The sequence below is a fragment of the Eupeodes corollae genome, chromosome 1 (assembly GCF_945859685.1).
Source record: "Eupeodes corollae chromosome 1, idEupCoro1.1, whole genome shotgun sequence".
Taxonomy (NCBI): Eukaryota; Metazoa; Arthropoda; class Insecta; order Diptera; family Syrphidae; genus Eupeodes; species Eupeodes corollae.
In genome coordinates this window covers 245773796-245801614 of record NC_079147.1, presented here as the reverse complement: position 1 = coordinate 245801614, position 27819 = coordinate 245773796, and the positions used below count along the sequence as shown (strand labels likewise).

Genomic DNA, 27819 nt, shown 5'->3' with positions numbered 1-27819 from the left:
ACTTTCTCATTGGGATGAAGAAGACGATTTAAGTTTGACAGAGCTAAGAAAAATTCACGCAGACTTTGGTGTGCCAATAAATAAGTTTAGAGAAATGCTAGAGGATTTTTCACGTATACAAAATACAGCCTTCCAGAGTACATTAACTTGGAGAGTTCGACATGTGGAAGTTCCACTGTATTTGATTTAATGTAATAAAATTGTTTAGACAACAGATACGTAACCAGACAGGTGAAATCTAACAACTTATGAAGTATTTTCGAATATCATAAAATAATAAATAATATAAATATTTGAACTGCTCGTTTGAAAAAATTAAGTTATTAAGCAGGTGGCAAGAGAAAAATGTGTTCTTCGGTTAAAGTAATCAATGGTTTTATAAACCAAGTCGCATGTTTTTTCGATTTAATACAAATCTTCTGCAGGACATGTGCAACAAGGTTTCATTCATGAACTCAACAATATTTTGAAATATTTGAAATAGAAAATTCGTATCGGTTTTAGAGATTGTGGAAAGGTGGTTGAAGGTTTCTTTGAAAACCTCTAGAAACATTATTTTAGATGAACACATGCATCGTGATTTCTTTTACCTCTATCTAATGTTTTTTTTTAAAGATCTTTTTGCGTCTTGAAAGATCTGTTTTTATTTTTTGTTAAATTTTTCAGAAATTTCAAAAACAAATTGTTTCTTTAAACAAAATTAAAATGTTTGTTTTTACTGCTACTCAAATCAGAAGAACAATTCAATGAATTTTTTGTTATTAGTTTATCATAATTTGAATGAACTCATGTTTATTTATGTGTGAAATTAGTTTTAATTATAAAATTATACTAAATACAACTTATTAATTAAGAAAAACAAAATAATTAAAATAAAAAATCCTTTTATAAGCTTTAATGATATTATATAAATTTTAATGAATCATGTGTGAATTAATTGATATTTACAAGTTCAATAAAAAAATCTTTATTATATTCATTTTATATCTAGAATAATTCCAATTTTATACAATTTCCTTTCAAAAATGAAGGAAACTTTTGATATATACTATATATATATATTTTTCTTTTATTTCTTCAGTTTTCTTTAATAGTAATCATATATATAAATATATATATATTTTATTAATTATAATTTATAAACTTATGCATTTGATGTTGATGATTTTGCAACTGAATAAAAAGAATGAAAAAAGAACGAAGAGCTTTTCTGCGAAGCCCTCGATGTTTTCTTTTTATTTATTCAATCTGTAAAATATAATATAAAAGTTTATTGATCTCAAATCAATTTTATTTTTTTGAGTTATTATATTAATTATTTTTCAAGATTATTGAGTTTTTTTTTATGTTTTTTATGTAAGAAAGTATAAACAAAATTATTAAATATTTATTTCTTTTCAAATGAATTTTATATACCCAACTGCTTTTGTTTTATCTTTCTTTGTTTTTTTCCATCAGGGTTTATTTTATTTTGATCCTGCTGCTATCGCACTCTATATAATATAGGACAGCATTATAAGCGTTAAATTTAAAAATAATGAAAACAAAAATAAATGGAAATGTTAATTATTAGTTATTAAATATAATTTTGTATTTACAAGATGGTTTTCAGATGCGGTAGGTGCTGCTAGTTCTTTATATCGATTCCGGGTTAGTTTGAAGTTGTTGATTTTTGTAAAGTTCACTCTTTTTACTACACTGTGAATATAAATAAAATAAAAGAGAGAGAAAGAAAAAAAAAGAAAATGGATATTTGAATTTATACAATTTTATGTTTGAAAATCGATGATTTTAAAAATTGTTTATACCATACTGTACATAAAATGGCAACGTATGAAAAAAGTAATTTAAAAACCTAAGAGAAAAGAGTTGGGCGAGTTTTTGAGAAGAGTTTTGAAACAAAAAACTATATTGAAGAAATGCAGAAAAGAAGTTTTTGGGCTCGTTTTTTTGTCATGCAAGCTTTTTAAATCGGACATACACAAACAAGCCAGCTTTAAAGCCAACTCAGATAAATCTTGAATGATGCCAATTAGTCTGTAAAAATTAAACCTTCTCTGGTCAAAGAATCTAACAATGAATGTTCTATTGTTGTTAAGATTTATTCATCAACGTAAATATAACCGGGCCAACAGAAAATCCCAATAAAATAACCAAGCCTTCAAAATCAAACAAGCGCATAAGAAAAAGTATAAAAGGGGCAATATTTTAATTTGTTACTCAATAAACCATTAATCTTTATTACCTCACCAAATGAATGAAAAATGTGGAGTTACTATTTGTTATTAATGTTTTAAAACTAATACTTTTTCAATACTCTTTGTAAGCCCGTGTTGAACATATGAATTTTAAGTTTAAATTGAATTTAAAACTTTATTCTACTTATTTTAGTTTAAATTGTTTGATTAAACTATCTTCATAGACAGAGGAAGTTTTGAGAAGAGGCTTTACTTAAATCCACTTTTATCACTACTCTTTTAAGTAGGTTTTATTTTTTATTTTAATTAAGGATTACTTTATACCTATTATTTTATTTACAAATTTTACATATCGATGTTTAAACAGGGGTCCAACAATTAATACAAATTTCGGAGAAAACTTAAGACGTTCAATTCAAGGTTTTTAATTGCTTGAACGAATAGAATGTTCAATAGATTAATTATAGAAAGCTCATGTCGTCTCTCAATCACATCTATTTTTGTATACCTACCTGGATATAGAGCATAAATTTTAAAATTTACTTAAGAAAGTGGTTTAACATAAGAAGCTGACTATAGGGCACTCATTAATTTTAAAAAATGGCTGGAATGAAACAATATTTAAAAAATGTTGTACTTATTTCACTTTCAAATTTCGATTAGAAATATTTGAAGGATTGAAAAAAACCGATACATTTTGTCGGTTTTTAAAGACGGGTACCTTTTCTTTTTAAAAAAGTATTTGAATACATTCTGATAATTCGCTGAAATGATTCTTGTTATTATTAAAAAAAATTGTTTTTTAGATATAATTCTTTTTTCTTCTACTAAATTTAATTAAAAAAAGAATAAACTTTTTAACTTCAAGCCATATCATTACAAAAATGGATACCTTTCTGTCAGAGGACGAAAATCAAACATACTTCTACACTGAAAATTTAAGTTTTATTGGACAGTTAAGAAATTATTCAACACCATAAAATTTAAAGTTAATCTTGATAAAGATTCCTCTTCAAGAAAATTGAGTTTAAACCCTCTAAATCAAATGAATAAGAAGCTGCAATCAATTAATTAAGAAGAGTTATAACTCTTGAAACTCTGTTTACTAACCGACTAAGTCAACAATTTATGAATATATACGTTTTTTATATCTGATTTTTAAAATGCTTTCCAAATGCTTATTTTGTTCGCAAAATAATATGGAAAGTTAACGTGGTAACAAACTAAACTCTACGTAAAATGTTCAATTAAGAGCTATATTCTCATATCCTCTTTTTGGTATTCAATACTAACTGCCATTCTGACTTTAAAAAAAAATCATAAAGTTCCTATATTCTCTTATATGTATGCTTAAAATGTTTGTAATAAGAAACATAATTCTATTTTGGGATAATGTAAATAAATATTCTCAGAAAATAGAATGTAAGAAATCCTGAACTTGTCGATATTCATAATCTCAAATATTTTGATGAAATACATTTACTACTACTTATTTCATTACTCATCATAGTATTTACCAAATTGTATTGCTCTGTTTACTTTTATTCATTTAAAAATATGACAGTTTATCGATCATCAAAAAATTAAGGTCGAATACATTTTCTACTATGGAAAATCATCTGTTTTTTTTTAATTCAAATGTTTTTATATACGAGGTTCAAGTAGTAATGAGACGATATGCCTCTTTAAAAAAAAAAAAAAAACAACATAGAACTGAACAATAAATTGAATATAAATTTTCCAAAATATAAACCTAGCTTAGTTTCTGGTAATTTTGATATTCGTGAAATGTTGACTCTTTGTACATAAAGTTTTGAAAAACCTTGAACTTTATGCTCTCAGTGCTTTAAAAAATGCGTTTTAGAAATAATTTTTGGTGATGATTTCAGATCTGAACTTTTTATTTCAACTACCTGCTCAAACTTAAAAAAATTACGTTTTCAACATTGTTTTCTATTATGTTTGTATATAAATTTAAAAAACTTGATGTGATTGCTTTTTTTACAAAAACAAAAATACTTTTTCGAAGTTTTGTTTTTTTCTGTTAAGAACTGCTACTAACTACTGAAAGATTTGTTGAGAAGTTTAGGAGGTAATTCAAATATTTAAGCTCAACTTTGTCTTCCTTTTACATTTTGATATTCAAAACTTTAGATTTTTATTTTCCTAAAGCTCGCACTGTGTTTAAACTTTTAATAATTTAAGGGTATCAATAACCCCTTGAGTGCCTAAGATAGGGATTACAGTTTTAAAAAATCATCACGAATTTTATCAAATAAAATATCTATTCTACTTCATGAATTAACGTAGCCTCAAAACAAAACGTTTTATATACGAACAGTAAGTTTGAATTGAAAAAAAGATGATATCGCACAAAAAACCTGACATCATACATTTATTTTTAATGTCAAAGCTCTTTGTAACACTATAATTTGGTTGTTAAATACAAACAGTTGTCGCGCAGTGTTATCTTCGCCCCAGTAACGGAGTCCCCTGCTGTTTTAGTATAGTTTTCTCGTGAAGTTAGTAGATGGAAGACTAAGTACTAAACCACGAATTATAAAATCGAATAGCGTTTTTCTTAAAATAAATGCAGAAGTACAAACCTCTTGATAACATTAATGCACAAAAAAATCTATGTCATTATTACTTTAATAGTTTTATAAGGTTCCGTCAGTTTACACCTTTTTTAGTGAACTTATTTCCTTATTTTTTAAGTTTCCTAATTACATATCACCATTAACTACTAACCTTCATAGGAGTGTTTAAATTGAAGCCCAAAACTCTTTCCGTGACTTTGTAAACACTGATTCACGTAATCCGTGTTATTACACTGGTCAACACAATAAAGCCTTTTTTTCCTATATCAAAAATCTTCAAAAGATTTTAATATCCTGAACTCGAATTTGACATTTTCTTTCATAGCCCAAGTTTTTGAAAATACATCTTTTAGAATATAAACATTCATAATACCACGTTCTTCTTCTTCTTTTACGGTTTGAATATATTTTTTTATTGTACATTTTTGTGCTGGTTTTGGATCCAAAATAAATACCATGTCCATATTAATGGTATACTTTCTTTTAAACCTTTGTTTGTTTTGTTAAATACCGTCAATATAAATAGCCCAGATTTAGAAAATCATCAGAAATATATTTTGTAGTCTTAATATTTCTAATACGATGTTTTAATAACTTTAAAAAGTTATAAAAATTAAAATAATTTCGTGGGATAGTTATTTTGAAGCTGACTTCTGCCAATAAATGAAGTATAGAGTTGAAGTCGTTTAATGGTCAGTACAGTCAGTAAGGACAAATTCTCATTTCAAATGACTTACTGATTTTCAAAATTGGTTAAAAATAATTGACTGACCTTTAAATGAGTTTAAATACTTTATTAAAGTCAAAAAGACTGCAGTCAAATTGACTTTGATTTCTTTAATGGAAATCAAATCATGGCTTTTTAAATGTAAAAGATATTTTTGAAGTCACATCGAGCTTAAAAAATTCAGTCATATGTAAGTCATGTCTATGCAAAACATATATGAAGTCTGTAATGTTTGCAATCAAATGATTGGAGAACAAATGATTGCTTCTTTTTAAGTTCAAATGATTGGTGATTGCGAAATCTGAGGTCCCTATCTTTAGATGAATTAATTGAATACAATCAAAAAATTGAAGTCATACAAAAATCCTTTCCCACTATAAAAAAGACTGCCAACCGCGGATTGAAAGATAGAAAGCTAAAACTGGTTTTGGTATTCTAGACATTGAGTTAAGAGTCACAACAAATCTTGAGTCTACGTTGTAAGTTATGGACCGTAAAAGATCTGTATTATGTATGCATATATAGATCCTGTTTAGCATACGCTACTTTTTCAGAAATATTGATCAGAAAAACACACCGCAATTGAATTTGAATTAATAAAATTAAAAAAATTAGTTGGCGCAACAGTCCATTGAGAACTAGGGACTTACAACTCTCAACCCTTCCTGTGTGCGAGTACAGTTGGCAGGTATGAAGGGGACCTACAGTGTTTTAAGCCGATTCCGAACGGCTAATTTGAGAAAGCACTTTTCATCATAAGAATTACTCTTGGAAAATTTGTCAATTCCTCGCAAGAGGTAGTACACAGGCAGGGATTGAACCCAAGACTTCTGGCATGACATTTCAACGCACTTATCTTGCCACGGGTACTTGGCTTAAATTAAATTAATAGTGAAAAAAATAAAATTCGACGTATAGAATTTATTTTAATTTGAAATGTTAATACGCTTTTAACTACTACACCGATAAGTGTAGCATCTTATGAGCATATTAACCGTATCTATTTTCAAAATCGGTAAAGGTAAAGACATGAAATGGGTCTGAGCGCTCACGAATTGCTAATGTCCACTTCAACTCCTTATTTCTGCAACCACGGCGTGTACAAAATTTAATCTTACAAATACAAAACATTATTTTACGTTAAGCTAATGATAATATTTTTGACATTTATCTTCAGAAGTCAATTTTGGAGCACCTAACAACATAACAGGGATTCTAAATAATGTCCGTACTTGCGCACTTTCTCTGGAACGATTGAGGTAAAGGTGTTAACACCATTAGCTATGTACATTTTCAAAATTATTTTAGAACACCAAAAGAATTGTTTTTTTTTTATAATTTATGACACTAAAAAATTAAATTTTTGTATTTTGACACAATGCGAGCTTTAGAAAAATAGGGAAGGATTAAGAGGATATACCGGTAAAAATTGGGTCTAAAGTTCTGAAAATCAAAATGGGAGGGAAAAACAGAGCTGGCGAAAGCATTCCACATTCTCGATATGCGGTACGTCAGAACTTGAGCTCAAGCATAAACTGATGACCATTCCTGGAAGTACTATTTTCGTGCGATGTAAATGTTTCGGTTATAGTTTTACCGTCCATCATTTTCTAATATTTTTTTGGATTCTGATCTTAAAATAATTATCAGCTGAATTTCATTTCAAACTCTTTTTGCTAATGCACGTTAGAAATTCTTGTAAATATAATCCACTAAGTTAAAGCTAAACAGCAAGGCATATATATACAATAAAATTATAACCCTAGAAAAGTTTCTGATGGTATTAGTTGAAATTCTTCCTAGAAATCACGCATTCACGTCAAGTTTTTAAAAGCGAATCCGTATAAAATAAGAAAACAAATAAAGTATATTACGCTTATTGAGGCTATGTTAATTCGTAACATTATGTCTATTAAAAAAATGTTAATGGTTTCGTAAATCTAAATAATAAGCCGATCACTTTCAGGAAAATCCTCAATAGTTCTTCTAAAGTTTTATTTTCTTGTACTGATAATAAAGTTTAACGCTATCACATCAATTTTTTGTCAACCTGATAGCTAAAGTTTAAATTTGGATTTAAAATACGAACCCAAAAATAAAATTATTTCTCTTTAGAAGATACAGATTTCTACTTCCCAAGATCATCCTACAGTTGTTGATAACCTTTTCATTATCTCTCATAAATACAAACATTTTTTTAAAGATGGATGTATATTTGAAAAATCTTGCTTAACAGATATTCTTAAAGAAATTATCTTTTTTTTAATTCTATTGATTGAATTTTCAGTGGCTGTTTTTTTTTTTAATCCCTTATTATGTAAAATATTTTAAAAATGTTTAATAATTTTAATATCCAATAACAGAGTTACCTACGCTTGTTTGATTTGATCACTTGATACAAATTTTGAAGAGCCGCGTTCTTTCCCGCTAAATGAAAAGTTCAGATCACAAATAAATAATTTAAAAAAAATAAGAACAACAAACTAAAAAACGTCAATCTTTCTTACCAACACCTTTTGTTTTCTTACTTTCTTACAAATCAATTTAGATTCTTTAGACTACCTAATTTTTAACGTTTAAGCCTAAAAGAAGGAATTCAGTTTTCAGAAGAGTAAGAAGAAAAAATAAAGAAGAATTTTATATTTTTTTTGGTTTCTCGATTTATTTGCAAAATAAATGTTTTATTTTATTCTTTTTTTTATTGTTTCATTTTTTTGTAATTCTTTTTTTTTTTGTTCTTTTTTTTGTTTTTTATTTATTTTTGCATTTATTTTTATTTTTGTTTTTGTTTTTTTTTTAAGTCAAAATTATACTAAATAAAATTTGTTTATACACGAAAAAGGGGTTAAAAAAATAAAGAGAATAAAAAAATGTATAATGTTAAATTATATTAAATAGAAAACTTACAAGTAATTGTCGTCATAATGGGTCCCCCTTCATTACTCTTACTTGCGGCAGGAGTATTTGCAGCAACTGTAGTAAAAGTAGCAGAATTGGCAGCGGTGGCAGCAGTTTTGTTGTTGTTGTTATTAATTTTGTTAATGTTATTATTATTTATGGATGATAAAGATCTTTTGAATTTATGATGTCACGAGCAAGCAACTTCGGTGGTCGTTGTTGCTGGATTATTTGTTTTTGAAACAGCTTTGGAGCCTGCACCAGCTGCTGCGGTTGTTGTTGTTGTACTGGAAACATTTGCAGTTGCCGTTGACGATAAATCATCGAGTAAACTCTGCGGACTTTCATCGCTGCCATTTTTAAGTGGTGTTGTGGATTTTCCTGGAAATTGTGGCGGCGATTGTGTTGTTGAAGTCGGTGTTGATGGAGTCATTGCTGAGTCACTGTTGCCTGACGAAGCATTTGAATTGTCTTCATTTTGCTAAGACGGAGGAAATTAATAAAATGTAGAGTGTTAGTTAACTATTTTTATATTCAATAAATTTAAAAATACAAAAAAAAAACACATTTATTTTGTACGACTTACTGATTCACTATTTCTACTGCGTTTCGAGACACCTCCACCACTACCACCACCGCCAATACTATTTTGCGATGGTTGTTTCTCCAACTCGGAGGACAGACGTTTTCTTGTAGCTAAAATCGAATTATTAAAAGTATTATGACTCTCCATGGAGCGTCGTTCCCGTTTCAGATACTCCCCATCCAAGTATAAACTAAGTGATTTACGTTTAACATGACGAGCTTCAATTGTCATGCCTTCTCTTAGCATTTTTATATTCACCTATTAAAAAAAATATATATATATTAGTACTCTAAAAAATAATGATGATTCTTAAAACTTACCCCATGTGATATAACATGTTCTGTAAAGTTTTGAATATTTTCTGTTAAATTAACATTCAAATTTTCGGTGCGTTCAAATTCCAAACCAATGAACCACATTGAACAGAATGATGCATCCGAAACAGGATGTTTTTCTTGTGACCCAGGCTGAGTGGTGCTGTTGCTTCCACTATTCTGACACTTCGTATCGCCTTTCCTATATTCAAAACATTTTGGATTAACATGTGCTAGAGAAATATGTTGATTACGCTCTAGATTTCCAATAAGAAGACGAATCTTCGACTCAACTAGACCACACCATTCTAGATGATCTTCAGCAGTTTTTGAATTAACAAGTAGAACTATGAAATGACGATAACTGTATGGACAGAAAAAGAAAAGATTATAATGAGGATATATTTTAAATTTGTATATAAAAATATGATTAAAATAAGAAGAAAAATTATCTCACGTATAGAAGAAACTTGGAGCCTCAAATAGCCTTTCCCATTTGGCTCTGCCAAGCATTATTTCATCTGTTGTGGACATGCCACGATTAAATTCATTTAAAATAACTTTTTTAGTCGATTCCGACACGTTGAATGTTGAATTCTGTTGGGGATATGCGGGTGTAATGATTGGCATCAGATGATAGCGATCAGCTGCATTAACCCGTGGATCCCATACCTGAAAGAAATAAAAAAAAAAAAAAAGATGATTAGTTGATGAACGTTAGAAATAAAATTGGTGATAAGAGAAAATGATAATTTAGTATATGCTTGGAATTTAATTTCAAATCTGTAATTCTTGTTATTGCATTATATTGTTTCACCTTTAACCACATCAACTTTAACCTAGTCTAAAGATTTGCAGTAGAGACGATGGTGATAGTTTACCCTGATTACTGAGCGGGTTCTGATAACAAGAGATGGCACTTTAGCGACTAGGTATATTTTGTAACCTATTGCACCGACAATGATTGATCGTCATCGACTATTAAAAAGTTGATGCTTATTCCGCAGACCCTACCTCAAAGCAGAAATAAATTAATCTCATTAGACTCCGGTGGGCTGGACACCAAGCTCGCATGAGCGAAGAGGAACCAACCCGGAATGACCTTCGCAGTACATATTTTTATAGGCAACAGCGTTGTAGACCTTGCTAACGCTTAGCCTTGGCATCGCGAACGGGATAAATGATGACTTCAGTTCATGGCTTTATCCAGGCTTTTGAGCCGATGGTAATGATGGTGATAAAGCCGATGGTAACTAATTTTTGTAGGTTCAAGGATCCGCAACATAATATTTCTTATCATCAAATCCGCTAATTTTAAAGGATACTTTATAGACTATTGTCTATAGGACATTGCTACTCACTCTGATAACATTGGCTTGCATAAGCGTGTCGCTTTTTAAAGCTCTGAGAGGGGTTTGTTTTTTTGCTTGTTGAGATATAGATAACAAGGGAACGATTCTATTGACCGTATCCCATGCCCATCAGCAGAAGGATGCAAAGGTCATGTTTAGTGTACAACTTTTTGAAAAGAATTGCAACGAAAATTATTTAAGGAATGTCAATGGCTTCCTCGATTTTTTTCCGACGCAGTGTAGTGAGGGTACATCAGACACATTTGATTTTGAAAAGGCTCGCCCATAAAGCACACACTGGCTCCATACACTGCAGGCTTATAGAATAGGTTTGCAGCTTTAAAAGAAAAAGCTTCTATGAAATGCAGTATTGAAAATGAGCGTTTCCTATCTTCTTTAAAGTAAGTTATGATTTAGTATTTTAAAGATCAGCGCGTGAAATTTAATAAGGGATAATGGTACAAGCAAAGTTCCCTAATTTGGACAAAATAAAGATAAACACTGAAGGACGGCCAAATGTAACTTCTTCTTCAGCTGAAAGGACACTAGTTGCCCGACTGAAGTCTCTAACTTCTGTCAGTCAGCTCCTCAAATAAGGACTGCGTTTGAACAATGACAAGCACGACAATCTTAACGATAAAAGCATCCACTTAACCAGCAACGGAAAGGAACTAACTGGTTTTAATTCTGCAAGCACAACATGACATGGAAAAAGAAGTGTCAGTTTGTCCTTTTCACAAATCAAAACCAATTGTTTTAATTTTTATTATGATGGTTTGAGAAGAGACAGCTTATTTTTGCGGCCTGACTAATCATAGCCGTTAAGGTGAAATACAAAAGAATAAAATCGAAATTTTAACAGAGGAGATAACAAACAAAATTGTGTGAATTGCTCCAAACAATTGTGTACTACCCTATTTTATGGGTTATAATTCCACGGATGAAAATTCAGACCAAAGTTTTGCTTTAAAAAGTTCTTGCAGACTTCCGTCCTTTGAATTTTGACTTCACAACCTTTCTGTCAAAATTACCAATGACATCTGTCAATATATTTAGAAAGGTTACTCAAGCTTGCAACTTTGATGGACCGAATTTCTACTTAAATTAATTCTTGTAGGCGTCCGCACTTTACAACCGTCTGTCAAAATACCCGATAACAGCTGTCAAAATATTCAGTAAGGTCAATCACCTTTGACGCTTGCAACTTTGATTTACCAGAATACTACCTTAAATAATTCTTACAGATGTAATGTCCTTTTCCTCTGGTTTTACAATTTTTCCGTTAAAGTTATTTAAATTTTTTTGAATCTTGTAGACTTCCGTCGTTTTTACTCTGGCTTTACAACTCTTCTGATAAAGTTACCTATGACAGCTGTCAAAATATTTAGCAAAGTTACTTGGATGGATTGAAATTCTTCTTTAATTTATTCTTGTAGTCTTCTGTTTTTTTTTTCACTTAGACTTAATAACCCTTCTGTCAAAATAATCAATGACAACTGTTAAAATATTCAAAAAGGTATGAAGGAAAGGTTTGATGAACCAAAATACTACTTTAAATAAGTCTTTCAAACTTTTGTCCTTTTCACTCTGGTTGTACAACCTTTTTTTGTAAGTTACCAATGACAGTTGACAAAATGTTAAATGAGTTAGCCTCAATTTACGCCTGCATCTTTGATGGGCCGAAATCTTACCGTAATTAAATCTTGTACACTTTCATTTGTTTCAATCTGACTTTAGAACTTTTCTGTTAAAGTTACCGATGACAGCTGTCAAAATATTCAGTAAGGTTTACTTCCATTAAAGCTAGCAATTTTAATGGACCAAAATTCTTGTTTGAATAATTCTTGGAGACATCCGTACTTTTCACTCTGGCTTCATAACCTTTCTGTCAAAATAATCAATAACAGCTGTCAAAAGTAAGGTATATGCACAGTTTGGGCCTAAGTCGATATAAAACTTTGTTAGATAATTGGTTTCTAGAAATGTTAGCGGGAGATCCGAATTTCGGACAAAACTCATCCTTCCGGTCCACTTTAAGTTAAAAAGGCTAACAAGATTATCATAAGTGAAGATACAAAACATCAGTTTGAACAAATCAACTTTTCTGGATCTCTCAATTGATATAATTTCTTAAATTTTAAATTTGTCAATGGATTTTGACATAACTTTTGACTACACAAACCAAAAAGTAAAACTCTTCGGACTTAATTGTCCACAAAGACAATTATTTCTCGTTTATCTAATGTCTATTCTAAATGGAACACCCCTCTATAGAAAATATAACTTTGCTTTTATTTTTGTTTTTTTTTTCTGCCAAAAAAAGGTTACATAATACAAAAACATACCATAGATAAAACGAAAGCAAAGTTCAAAGCAATTTGTCTCGATTGGAAGGTGACAATAATTTAAAGTTTAAACAATCACTTATAACAGATATAAAACAAGTTTGAGAAAAAAATGTCTAAATTATTTACAAAAACCATACGATTCTATATCAAATAGAATTTTTGATATAACTGCAAATAAAAGAATGAAAATAGGTCTTACTTCAAAAATACATTTTTTTTGGACTTAAAGGGCAATTGAGTAGGACAGTCTTCTTGCGAGCAATTTAAGTGACCTACTAAAATACACTCATCATTCCTGTTTACATTTATGGCGTTGGGGCTTGGACCCTTTTAGGTGCCACTATTAGAACGTTTAATGATGCTTTTGGACCCCTCTGCATAAATGGAGAATGGAGGAGAAGATTCACCTCCGAACGCTAATCTGGTCAAAATTATTAAAGTCCAAGGAGGTTGAGTCGTGTAGAAGGAATGCACCTAAACGTCTTTGCATCCTATCCCGAGGTGAGACCAGAGACAGCTAGCTAGGGACCAATCTGGATAAAGACACATGTTCGCCCAAGACTGAAGCGCGATCTTAAGTCAGTGAGTTTAATACAGATAATTTATTTGAATGTATTGCAGAAAACGTTTGAAATTTCCAATAATTATTATTTTCGATTTTACTGTTTCTTATTAAAAGGTAAGTAAATACATATTTACTTTGAAAATCCAACCCCAAAAATATCTATGCAAAACTATTTTAAAGAAAGAATAGGTCATGTTTATTGTAAACAGCGTGAACATATTCTATCAACCAGCAGTGTAAATCTATATATCTCCATTATCCCACCAAATCAAAGCAGCGTGGTCCAGGTACATATAACTGGCTTTTATCTTTTTGGGATGAAAAAAAAGTGATAAAAATAATTGATATATGCATTTTCTCGTATAGACAAGCAGCCTTCAGATCATTCGACTGTCTCCACAAATTCACTAAGCGCTATAAACTGCTTCTCATCTCTTAGTGAGATGGGCAATATTTTTAAAAATCGCCTCTCTTATATTCCGCATTTCGGACCATAGAAATTCCAGACAATTGTAGGCTGACATATTAGAACTAGGTGGAAAAACCACTTCATTTGCTTGACAAGAAAAATGATCTAGCCAAAACTAGACGTGAAACGTTCGTTCTAAGCGCATTATTTCCTTAAGTAGAATACAGGTTATATCCATTAAAAATATTGTTACTTGACAACCTTAAGTGCAGTTGAAGTTCCTGCAAACGACTTTAGACTTTTTTAAGCAGTTTCTCATCTTTTATTTATATGTCATGGTTGCTCTAATGTGCTAACAAATTAAAAAAAAATACTCTCGAACGTGTCTTAAGGAGCAATTAAAGAAGATTATTGTTGGTATCACAATCGACCAGACATTCGTCAAAGTTGCTGGTCTCTAAGTAAACAAAACTTTCTTATAAACCCTATTATAAGCTATCTAGATACTGAGAGCATCAAGGTTATGATGTCCTGTTTCTTTAAGTAACACAAAAAACAACACATCTCTTCCAAAAAGAAAGTCTGCATGAAACCATAATTTCGTATGAAAAATATCCTTGTCCAAAAAATAATCTAGAAGTTGTGGTGGTAAGAAAAACTTAAAAATAAACAAAACTAAATCCAATCATATTAACTTTTATATTACTTACAGAAAATCGTAAATTTTTATTTTCTGGATGCTTTAGAAGCACTGGATTTGGCCACTTCCATCTGGAGAAGACCAAAAAGAACTTATGAACTAAAGTTGCGGCAACGGCATTCGGATATAGCTGACAGGTGCGTGCAACAAGCATAGCCCATGTCACACCACCAAAGTATCCAAGTGAATTTGAATAAATTCCATGTTCTATTAAAAAAAAAACAACAATTATTAAATTTGATTTAATTAAAAATAAAAAAAAAATTCTTACTTTTAGCCCACAATTTAATAGATCTCAATGCTAAACGAAAATTTTCAATATTCGGCACAAGACTTAATATCTCATCTGTAACGCGACAACCATTCAAACTTCTCACTGATCTCGGATCAAGATTTTTTAATAAATTATCATCTCGCAAATCGAAATCATCGGGTATCTCTTTCAGTGATAATCTCGCAAAGAGCAAATCAATTTCAATTCCATCGAAATTCATCTTTATGACCGGCACAAAGGCCTCTTCGACGGCTCGACATTCCGTAACTTCGGGTTGCTTCTTGAGCAACTCGAAAAAGGACGTAAAATAATCAGTGCGTTCAATATTTCGTGGTGCCACACACAGTGCATCAATATCGGCTCCCTTGTGATGCACACCCAAACGATACGAACCAAATGTATAGATTTTACCTCCTAGTTTTTCAGCGGCTGCTTCTGGCATATTTTTGGCAATCGACACATCTTTCACCCATTGCTTAACTAGAGTATTTAGTTTTGCCAAAATCTCCATACGATGATTGAGTTCATCTTGTGATTCGAATACTTTGTACGGCTCCAGTGTCTGTCGGAGTTCGTCTGTTTTGATGATGTCCTCGGGACGAGGATCGGCTAAGCTAATGGCCGATGTCATTCCTAGTGTCTTGGGGGCGGTTTGCAATTTATTGCCACCGCCAGATGAAGCACCACTGCTGCTGCCTGATTGCGAACCGGCTGAAAACGATTTGATACCATTTTGTTGGGTTGTTTGTAGTTTCGCATCGGCATTCCACATTTTTAACTTTTTTTTGTGTGTTATTTGCTTCTATTCTGTTTTGGTTGAATTTCTTCTTTTGTTGTTATGTCTGAAATTTAAAGAAAAAGCTATTAACAAACGAACGACAAACTGACTGCTTAACTGTGAATATGTTTGATTTAACTTCATAAAAAGAAATTCAAATACGTATAAAAGATGTTTATTGGTACTTCCGATAAGAAAGTATTGCATAAGTAGGTCAAGATGTAAATCGTTACTTCATTTTATGCGCGATCCAAATTCCAAGCTTAAGTGACTTAATGTATATTAAGATAAATTGTAAACGAGTGACTGGGTTACGAGATTGTTTTTGCTCACTTTTAAATCATAACCTTGCTTTTTGTATAAAAATGAAAATGTTTATATATTTTACGAAGGCAGTGGAACTTATGTTTGTTTTATCGGAGACTATCAGAACAGTAACAGTGCAGTGTTCTCACTGTTTTATTATATAATTAATTTAAAAAAATGCAGATATAGTGGGCTAAGATCAGTCTAGGTGGAAGTGACTGTCCGTGATGGAGTATTACATATTTAGACCAGTTGAGGGCCCATTGTGATATCACATGAATCTTGAGGTCTTCTCTGATCTCAACGAAACTAATTGGAGTTCCTTAGGAAATGTAAAAGTGTGTGTTTTTGTTTTTTAAATAGCCACACACTCAAATGGATATTGCTACCCTTATTATGCAGAGGCACACACCTCCTAGGAAGAGGAGAGAGGGTTTAAAAGGAGATGTCGGTGCACATTGGTTTTGAATTCCTGAATATTGCAGAGACTAGGAAAGGGGAGAAATGCAACTGGCTCTTTCACTAGAGCATTAGCCGTTAAAATAAAGATAAAAAAGGGTCAAACAAGACCCTACGTTCAATACTATCCAAGAGGCTTAATTAAGTTGCAGGAGCACCAACCCAAAGATGGGAGTTATACTCAAGCTTTGGACGTATGTACATAAGTCTTGTAGATAACACCCAGATCACGGTAAAATATTTCTTGCATTGCCTAAAGAAACCCAAACAACTCCACAAGAGGTGGTTGGTGACACACATACCGAGAATATCGAAGTGTTCAGTCTCATTGATGCAAGTGCCATCCATGGATAATGGCAATGGGGGCATATCTCGCTTTAACGATACAGCATTGCGGTTTTTTAATCCCCATTGAACAATGCTGTTTAGGTCGGAATTTAATGAGCTTATCATATTTTGTTGATGTGAGTCTGAAAACGAATATTAAAAGCTAAGAGTACTATCGTCAGCGAAACAATGTATTGGATTAGATTTTGCAGACAGGAGATCATTAATAAAAATGAGAAAGAGTGTTGGAGATAGAATAGAGCCCTGGGGCACACCAGCATTTATTTGATGGTTTTTAGACTTGAATCCATCCAATATTACTTGTATGGACGATCCGAAAGGTAATTACTAATCCAATGAAGCAGGGAATCATGCAAACCGATTGAGATCTTTCTTATAGAAGAATTCTCCTAGGTAGGTTTTACATTTTTGAGCTAGAGCGGGCATGTTTCTTCTTGTTCCTCGTCTATGCAGATTCTGCTAGTCATTTGAGAATACGCCTAGCCGCATTACGTGCTTTCCTATAAAGTGTCGGTAATAACACCGATTATTAAGCTTATATGCATTTTCATTAGAGTTATCGACATCTTGAGCGCTCTTGATAAAATGAGTAGAACTGTGCCATTTTTGTCGAGTTCGATTGCTTACCAATTTCCTGGAAAGCCTCTATGGCCCGACACCCAGCAAAAGTGATTTTTTATTGTTGTGCCATCTACATAAGAGATGATCGACAGTTATGGATTGTTATAGAGTTTTTTTAGGGACAGAGTTTAAGGATTTATTGGCAGCCTGACTTTCTGAGAAAATACGGATACTTGAAGTTGATTTTTTTTAAGCCAGGACAAGGCTCTTTATATCCAAAATTTCTTCCGGTCTAGATAAAGAATTCATGTCGTTTAATAGATTTCTAGGTTATTTCGAAATTATACTTTTTCCCCGTCCAACCTTATGAACTTTTTTGGCAATGCAAAACGAGGTTTTACTTTCAATGGGATTCTTTTTTGACAGATCACACTGGCTCCTATCATACTGCTTTGTCTTTTTTGTTCACGATCTCTTGGCGAGTCATTTTGGAAAGAATTCCTACACATCGTGGCAAAATTATCCAGTTATTTAACGAAAATCAACGTGCTGTGAGAAGTTTTTTGAGGGATTTGAGAAACTAATGTTGCGCATAATCGACATACTGAAGCCAATATTGTCAATAAAAAAAATAAATAAATTGGGTGTTGCAACAGTCCGTTGAGAACTAGGGCCTAGTGACTTACAACTCTTAACCATTCCTGTGTGCGAGTACTGTTGTCAGGGATGTATGCCGAATTCAAACGGTCAATTTAAGAAAGCACTTTAAGATAAGAATTATTCTTGAAGAATTCGTCAATTCCTCGCAAGAAGCAGTACCCGTGAAAAAAAAACTTTAGATGGCTTAGGCAGGGATCGAACCCAAGACCTCTGGCATGACTACCAATATTGTCAATACCTTTCGCAAATTTAAGTTATGTTTGTGTACATAAGTAGACGATACTCGAACCGGTTACACCAGTTTAATTCAGTGAAAAAACTATAGCAACTGGAGCAGAGAGTGTACCCGTAGACCACGACGGATATATTCGTCGCAGTTGTCAGCAGCTTGGCTTGTCGTCTTTTACGTAACGATCTTGCTCTTAAAGCGTACAAAATTCAACTTTTGCAAACATTGGCTTGAATGACTATCCGGATTTTTACCTTGGAACTATCTAGTGTCAAAGCCCATGCAAATTTATGACTCAATGGAACTTGATACCTTAATAACACCAAGAGCTTCCATTACGTCTATATTTCTTTAAAAAGGAAATTTTAAATATTACTGTTAATAGTAACTGTTAACGTACCATGTTAAAGAACTTTATAATTTCTTAAGCAAGACGGCAAATTCGTTCTCCACGTTTCGCTTAATATGTAAAGATTCAAATTTTTCAAAAAAAAAGGCTGCTACGATTAACGACTTAGAAAGCCAACATAACTCGTAATATTCGCGAGATACCAATCGACATGCTATGGCCATTCGCAACAAATTAGACCTATAGAATAGATCACGTTATGAGTTGTCGTGGCCGACATTTACATAATTTTTAAGAAGCAAATTCCGTGAATTGTTCTCTTAACCAATGATAAAAAGTTTCAGTTAACTTTAAATTGTATGCCTTCTATTTTACATTATAAATAAAATGTCAAGATGAATTATCTTTTAGTCATAATAAATCGGTTGTTAACATACTGCAACACATGGTGACTAGCAATAAATGTTGAAAAATCCAAAATCATGGTATTCACAAGATCTTCTCACAGTCACACTCTTTGTTACGCGGCACAAGTTTGGGGAACGGATGAATTTGATGCAGTAGAAAAGCTCCAAAGAAATTTCATTAAAAAAAAAACTTTTTAATCTGCCAAATGGAACACCTAACTACGCAATTTATTTAGAAACGGGGAGTGCAAAACTGTTTACTAACACACCCTTAAGATGTAGGCCGACTGCATCTATAAATTTGCTTCATATTCAGATCCTCGTTTGACAAAAAAATGCTCCTTTATAAAATGAGCAGTAAGGACTGGTGGGTTGCAAAATAGCAAAATATTGGCGATAGGTGTGGAGAAGTTAAACAATTTGATTTAAATAACTGAGATCAACTAAAAGAGCAGCTTTACAAGATAATTAAAAAACACGAAGACTTTGTTCGAGTAAAATTAGTAGCCTGAGAGCACAATAATTAACTCGCAACTAAATCATAACCTTTTAAACAATAATTATTTTGGAAACAAATTCAGCTATAAGGAAATATCGTTAATATTCAAATCCAGATGGGAGCTCTCAGCCTTCAATGGCAGTCTATACAACGAAAATTTCCAGAAATACTGTACCCTATGCAACATGAAAGCAAAAGAAGACTGCTTCCATTTTATAAGCATTTGCACAGTGTTAACACACCGAAGAATCAGATTTTTCCAGAAAAAACAGTTTTACAATGCAAGAAACAATTGGAAATTATTGTAATGTTTTTTTTTTTAACTTCAATTTATAAGTATAGAAATCTTTTAGTGACTGAATTTATTTAAATCAATTAATTTAAATTTTATTATATGTATAAACTAAAATCGCTTTATATACTTTCCCAACTGAGTTGACGGCTATGCCAAAGCTTTATAAAATTCGTTATGTTTATGTTTTTATCATAATAAAGTTTTAGTAAACCCAGGAATAAGAACAGCCTTGTCGTTCGAGTTGGGGAAACTACACATTTTTTTTACGGACAAAACGTATGCGTCATGTTATGATTAACAAACAGAATATTCGACTAATGGAAAACTTTAAAAAATCACTAACTAAAAACTTAAAAAAATCAACTTCTCACGTGCGCTTAACTCTTCTTCCCATACGAATGTGTAGTTTAAACGAAAAGTAAACTATTGTCCTGGATTTTTAATTGAATAAAAAACGTTATAAGGGTGATAAATTTCTTTACAAAAATAACATTACGGGGCAAATTTTCTATTTAAAATTATAGTGATTTAGTTTCTTTTAAATATATTTTTAAAACAAACATTTAAACCTTTTCAGAACAAGCCAAACAAAATTATAAAATCATCATTTTTTCAAAGTATAAAATATGGAATAGTTGCATTATTTAGAAAGTGCTATATCCAATAATTGTAGAACTAAATTATTAACTTATTAACAATTTAAGAATACATTCATATTTTTTACTTTCAAAATTGAGTTTCTTCGAAATCGATGTTTATGCCATGCTTTTAAAATGTTTTTAAAGTCTAACTTTCACAAATTGCTAGCTGACAAATTTTCATGAACTAAAACTACATCAAATAAGGAATTATTAGCTACTGTGTCATTGGTACCATCACTGAGAACAAGCCAAGCAACTTGTCGTTTTCTTAAATAACTTTTCCAGACTTTTGGAATGTATTGAATGTATCAGGCAGACAAAGCATCCAAATCTTGAGATTCATGCGGTACCAGAATACTATCTAAATTCTGACTAAACCCTGACAGCCACTTAAACCAAACCTAACCTAATAATTCTTCGACGTTAGGCAAAAACGTCTTAAGTCAGAAATTGGTCGCGTAGACGCAATGAACTTAAGACGTCAATGTCAAAAGAAATACATTTTTGTCTGTCTTATTGCCTAAAGACGACATTTCTGCGATATTTAGCAGTTATTCTACAAACAAGTTGAAAATATTAATCGAAAGAAACAAAAAAAACATTAGGATTCAAAAAGTCTATTAGAAAACTGAGATCACATTAAAAAAAAGCAAACTCACAGAACAAAACTTAAAACAGTTAAACAGTCTATAATTTTTCTACAAATAATGGGTAATTTTAGTTTGAAAGAAAAAAAATCTTTTTAAAAATTGAATTTTTTAAACTCTGTTTGATGTTTCTATTTAAATGTCTATATCTGTGTATTCAAGAATTTTATTCCAATTAGTTTTTTTAAAAGTCATTCAATAACTGCAGTAGTACACAAACTAAGGTTGACTATTTTGATTAAAGAAAACTTTCCGACTTCCTACCTTCCAAGACCTATTTGTTTGCTTTGTTCTTTTCACAATATTACATTTTTAAAAAGTTGTTTTGATAGTAATCTTATTTGGTGTAATTTTAGTGTTAATTAAGTCAGGTTCTTCAAGTTTGTATGTATGAAATATACTTTCTAAATTTTGATCAGACGAAAACTAATTTTCCTTGAAGATAAACTTAATTGAAAAACGAGTTTTTCTTTGTAAATAAAATCTTTAAAAATACTTAAAGCTAATAAAACTACTTTCATTCAATAATTGAATAGTAGCTTAACTTAGAATATACTAAAACATTCCGATCAATTTCCGAATAGTTGTTCAACAAACTTAACGAAAAAAATATTCATGCTCTCTAAATAGCTTAAAGAAGAAAACTAGTACATACCTACATAATAACTTTTTATTTCTTTGTTGCTAAAATACCTTGCAGTCGATTCCGATTATTTCCAAAAATAAATATGTTTCAAAACAATGTTTAACAAAATAGATAGACAGATGTACGATAGTTATAAACCAAGAAGATTGCACCATAAGATTTTCAGGAAAAAAGGTGATGCTAAGAACTGATCATCTTTAACAAAAACAAATTTAAAAAAAAAACAGGAAAAAAGGTTCCACAAAACTAAGTAGAAGCAACTGAATCTTTATTGCTCATACGAGCAAAATGGATAATAGAGTTCCACAAATCATCAAATTCGGCAAACGGCAATGCTCAATTATTTTCATAAATGTACCTACAAGTAAAATTTCACATTGTCTGAACGTGGTCTAGCATTTAGAGGATCTGAAGAAAAATTTAGTTTATCAAATAATGGCAATTTTATGGGTCTTCTTAATATCAAAGCTTGATCCATTGTTGTCCACTCATATTTCAAAATTCGGACATCCTGATTCAGGAGCAACTTCATATCTATCTAAAACTATAGATGAAAAATTGTTTGAAATAATGGCTCAAGGAGTTCGCGAGAAAATCATAAAACAAATAAATATTTCTGGGTATTTTAGGCTGTGTGTAGATTCAATTGAGTATTGTTATGCGGTATGTTAAAGAAGCCTATTGAACGCTTCTTAAAGTTTTTGGAGATGCATTCTCATACTGGATCTGGTATTTCTAATCAAGCATTAAAGTATCTGAGTGAACATAACGTATCAATTTTGAAATGCAGAGGGCAAACATACAACAATGCTCCAAATATGTCCGGTCAGTATAAAGGGATGCAACAGAAAATTCTTCTGACGAATCCTTATGCAGTCTATGTACCTTGTGCATCACACTCTTTAAATCTTGTTGGTCGCTTTGCCGTGGATTGCTGTCCTATCGCAGTTGATTTTTTTCTGTCGTAAAATCACTTTCAAATTTAATTTTCTCTATCAACTAGTAGATGGTAAACGTTAAAATCTGCTCTTCAAAATGATAATGTAATAAAATCACTCTCAGATACACGATGGGAAACTCATGATGCAGCTACTTTTGACATCATTAAATCATATAGTAAAGTATTAGATATTTTAAACGACATTTCTGAGGATAATATATTAAAAGGAGGGAAGCTGGTGATCTACTAAACAAAATGAATACACTAGAATTTGCATGCTTGTGATTTGGAACAATACTTTAAAACGTTTTCAAAAAGTCAGTTAGGTTTTGCAAAACGAAGACGTAACACTGACATGCCCGAATTTGTATAAATCATTGTCCGATCAACTGGAGAAAATGCGTGATAATTTTGACACTATTGAAATGCGCTCTAAGGAACTTCAACCTGATGGCAGCTACATCATTACACGAAAACGAATTCGCAAAAAAATGGCTCCCGATGTAGATTTAAGCCGGGATAAGTTTCGAAAAAACGATTTTTATGTTATTATCGATAAGTTAATAATACAAATGGAGGTCAAATATATAAATAAATTTCTGAACGATTTGATTTTCTTTGCACAAGCAATGAAAAAGTCAGCGTCCAGCGTTTGGTGTCAAATTATTCGGAAGAATTAAATTCAGAACTTGCTGATAATTTTTTTTTTTTGCAATCAAGCTAATTTATATAAGAATATGAGGGAAGATAAAATTACATCAGCGTTTCAACGTAGACACGGCGCTACGTTTGGCACAGGCAGGGATCGAACCCAATACCTTTCGCATGACAGTCCAACGCACTAACCATCATGTCACGGGTACTACTTGATTCTCTTTAGTTATATATATTTTGTATTAATTAAAACAAAGAATAATGCGTTCAGTTGCAATTCATTTGTTAATGGTGCTATTAATGTCTGGCCAAAAAAATAAGAACAATCAAGAAACAAATTTAAAAGTTTTTCAATTAAGACTTCAGAGGAAAAAAAATAGGTAAATAATAAAGTTCTATTATTTAATTTCTTATGACTAAAATAATTTTATTTTATTGAAGAACGTTATGGGAAAAAATAAGCATTGCAAAGTGTTCTTATTTATATGGTCAGGTTTTTTATATCAAATTAATAATTTTCGGTTTAAAATAATAAATAAATTGATAATTTCTTGTAATAACTGTTGGAATTTAAAGTAAACATAATAAACTATCCTCTCAAAATATAATATATTTATTCAATAACAAACGTAATCAAATGATCGTGTTGAGTGTTTTTATTATTTTGGTCATAGCTGTATGTACATATTCTTGTATTAAATTTAAAATTAATTTTAGGTTTATGGAATTCGTTGTAATTTGTTTTCTTGGGTAGGTATTTAATTGGCGTTTTTCTTTTTTAGTTCAGAGTAGAGGTCGAACTGTCAAAAAAATAATTGTGTTTCTTTTTGAGCTCTGATCGTTCATCGTCAAAACAATAAAAATGGTGCAAGAGGTTGGCTAGAAAAAACTAATTGCATATAGCATTTTAATGAATTAAGTTTATTTTAGGCGTCAAATGAAAAATTTTTAACGCCTTCAATCAGACGACATTTCAAATCATGACAGTTTAGTGCCCAAGTTGTTTCATAATTAAATCCGAGAGCTCTGAACATACTCTTCTCAGAACTCTACTCTACTCTGTTCGCTCAGACTTTGCTCAATGCTCAGCTCTGAACTAAAAAAGAAGAACGCCAAATGTTGTACGAAGTAAGGCCCAAAAAAGCTGAATCCGGTGCTGCTTACAACTCTTAATCATTCCTGAGAGAGACAGAAAACACTTTTCGTAACAAAAAAGAAGGACTTTTCAATTCCAACCAAAACTAGCAAGAGGCATCACCCGTGAAAAAAACTTTATCTGCTACCGGCAGGGATTTAACCCAAGACGTTTGTATGGCTGCATTTTATTCTAACTATCACGCCACGGCAACTACTATATTTGATAAGAATACAAATTCAAATGTCATGGATCCTTCAACTCTTTGAAAAGAAAACTAAATTTTTACAGTTCCAAACCAATTGTTCGGTTACAAAATCGTAAGGAATACCGGGCTCCTTACTTATTACAATCGATTTAAGTTGATACCATCAAAAGAAGAGTTTGGAATGTTTCTCAGTTGACTTGTCCTTTATTCGATTGAATTGGGTTAAGAACTGAGCACATGCACGATCGTAGCAATTTTCGGTCACAGTTAGAAAGCTCAAAATAACTTAATTAATTCTATGCAACAGTGAAGGCAGAATTGAACAATTAAACTACTAGTATCTACTTTTAATCGATTTTCAATTGAACTAAATAAAAATAATTGTATAAAGTATTTCAAAATTATGTTAGGTTTTCCATCAGCGAAAAAAATGTAATAAATATTTCTTAGCACTCTCATTTTGGTGTAGACTATCGACTTTTTTTTAGTGTTCATTTATCGTGATACGGTTGCTAATGCAGAAGAGTCGTTACTGCGAGAAGCACGTGGCGAAGAACAATCAAGGAGAAATCGTCCTATGGTGCATAGGAGTAGTTGAGGGAATATGTCCTGCCAGGGAACACCCCTGGATCACTTTGGATTCTCATTTTGGTGTAGACTATAGCTAAAGCAGAAAAGGCGATACCCTCAGAAGCACGTGGAGAAGACAGGAGGAGTCGTAGAGATTGGGGAAGGGAGCTCATGCACATCGCCGAAAACCGCATACGATGGTGCATAGGAGTAGTTGAAGCCCTATGTCCTGCTAGGGAATTTTATAAGTCCGTGAACCTGAGTGTAGGTAAAAATGATAAGGGTTTTATCATAAGATCGGCATAAATCCGGTAAAATGGTAAATACTGACGAACCAGCAAGTAAGGGAACGTCCTTAAGATGGTATTGAAAAGAAAAATGACAACACATTTTGAGGTTACGTGTTTGTTATGCATTTGCGGCAACAAGGACATTCAAAATTGCATACCTAGTCCGATAAAATGAATAGAAAAATACAAGTTCAAAAAAAAAATAAGACTTTCTGCTTTCACTACGGTAAAAGCCAACAATTTTAAGAGCTTCACACTTAAACAAAAATACCTCAATTTATAACATCTGGAAAAACGTGTATGTGCTCTCGATTGAGAGGTTATTCAACCCTACAACTTAAAATTGTTTATATTTGATATGAGCTTAAAAATGTAAACATATGACTATATCAAGCTTTGTTGTCTAACGTGAAATGGTTAGCATTTTTATTGGAATACTCACAATAGTAGGAATATTTAAAGATACTATGTTTTTTGTATTTGTACTTGTCTTCCAAGAAAAATAAATGGCAAAGGGGGCATACTTAACCTTTACGAAGGAATAAGTTTTTGTAACATATGGGAAATGTTTTGAAATCAACGAATGACGAAATTCTTTAAATTACCAATAAAGGGCCACCAAAACCGGAAACGTAATTCCCAGAACAAAAAAAATATAAAAATTCACTTTCTTAATAGAATCCATAAAAATTCATAATTTATTCAGACGGAAATGTGAGGAACGGAAAAAAAGAAAGAAAAAAAAAACAAAGAACATTTCCCAGAATTCTTCGAAAACTCAAAAAGAATATTAAGAGACTGCTGAGTCATTGTAAGATCTTCGATATGACCAAGGAAGGATTCAAATAGTCAAGTAAATCAACAAATTAAATTTAGCTAAGAAAAAATAATGAACTTGTTTATTGTTTTTTGTTATTATGACTGATCTGGTCAGATCACCCTCTTCTCCTCCCCATTCACCGATCGAGATACCGAGATCAATAACATTCATTTCTAATTTCAACTGCGTAGCTAAGCTATGATGAGAAAGCGTCAGCGTTCGTATAAACTCAAAGATTGTTATGATAACAAAACAATTTCACTGATAACATCCCAACCAAAGGCGAGTAAGCCAAAGAGAAACAACTGAGTCTCATCTAATGTTGGGCCCAAACACTTTATGAATTTTATTTTAATAGCAGAAAAAACTGTCGCGCAACAAGACAAAGAAATGGGGGTGACTCTGCAAAAACAAACAGAAATTAGTTTTGTCGAGATTTTGGTCCAAGTTGCAACAAAACAAGAAACAGCACTAAAAGGCACCCAAATTAGAAAGGGGAGGATATGGAAAGGGCGGTCGAGACAAATGTTAATCATATGTACAATAAATCAAAGCTTTGCTTTTTGAGTTTGGAACACGATGCACATTTCCTCTCCACCAGAACAGAACACAGTATACACAACCTCCACGCACTTATCTGCTGCTGTTAGCTTCTACCCACGAAAGATACAAAAAAGAAATTCCAAGAATACACTTTTTCCACCACCGACGTTATGGAGTACGGACGACGTACGACGAGACGACATATTAACGATATAACCAACGACAAACAAGAATTACAATAGAAGACTGTTTTTTTCTTTAGCTTGGAGGAGTCTCAAAACTCTCACAGACTTTAGAACTCAGACTCAAAAACGCACATGAAAGTCATCTCTTCATTGCATTAAAATTAAACTTGCATAAATCTAAGACGAGTATTATTTTAACAAACCTTGAGATTGAGATATTCGTCTTGGCTTTAGGTGAGATGGTCCGTTTGATGACAGCAATTATTAGCACGGGAGCAGAAAACTTGAAAATATACTTTTTGAAATTTTTCACAATTTTCAAAGAAAATTTCGTTCGTCGTTTTTCGTTGTGGGTCGATGGAACTTTTTTTTCTGCTTCTTTTTCTTCTTGTGTTGCTCTTCTTTTATTTTGTCTTCTTTGAATGAAGTATTTTTTTCCTTTCCTTGTGGTTTACGGATGCTTTTTGTTGAATTGCATTTGAGATTTTTGGAATTTTATATCATTTTGTTTTGTATTTTATTGAGAAATTAAACTGTGAACGATTTTTAAAGTTTTATCGTGTTAATTTAGTGATTTTTTAGTGGAAAAAACGAATCGAAATTTGCGAGAAGAAAAAAATAACACACAAAAGCGCTTGACGTTAACTCCGCTTTGCAAGATGGCTGCGGTTGAAAAAT

At 31.7% G+C, this 27819-nt stretch overlaps 1 protein-coding gene across 2 annotated transcripts; it reads right to left on the bottom strand.

The window, feature by feature from the left end:
* Window positions 1–1444: 1444 nt before the first annotated feature.
* Window positions 1445–27819, bottom strand: LOC129941921 (poly(A) polymerase type 3). 2 transcript variants are annotated; one of them, XM_056050690.1, is made up of 9 exons: window positions 27345–27819; window positions 14969–15813; window positions 14708–14904; window positions 9781–9995; window positions 9330–9687; window positions 9010–9267; window positions 8433–8904; window positions 1599–1698; window positions 1445–1493 (listed from the first exon to the last, which is right to left on the bottom strand). In XM_056050690.1, exons 2-7 carry the CDS (start codon window positions 15741–15743, stop codon window positions 8614–8616), a joined length of 2094 nt encoding a protein of 697 aa, XP_055906665.1. In that variant the 5' UTR covers window positions 15744–15813; window positions 27345–27819; the 3' UTR covers window positions 1445–1493; window positions 1599–1698; window positions 8433–8613. The 2 variants fall into 2 exon arrangements, with proteins under 2 accessions (XP_055906665.1, XP_055906664.1); XM_056050689.1 differs by having other exon boundaries at window positions 1445–1698.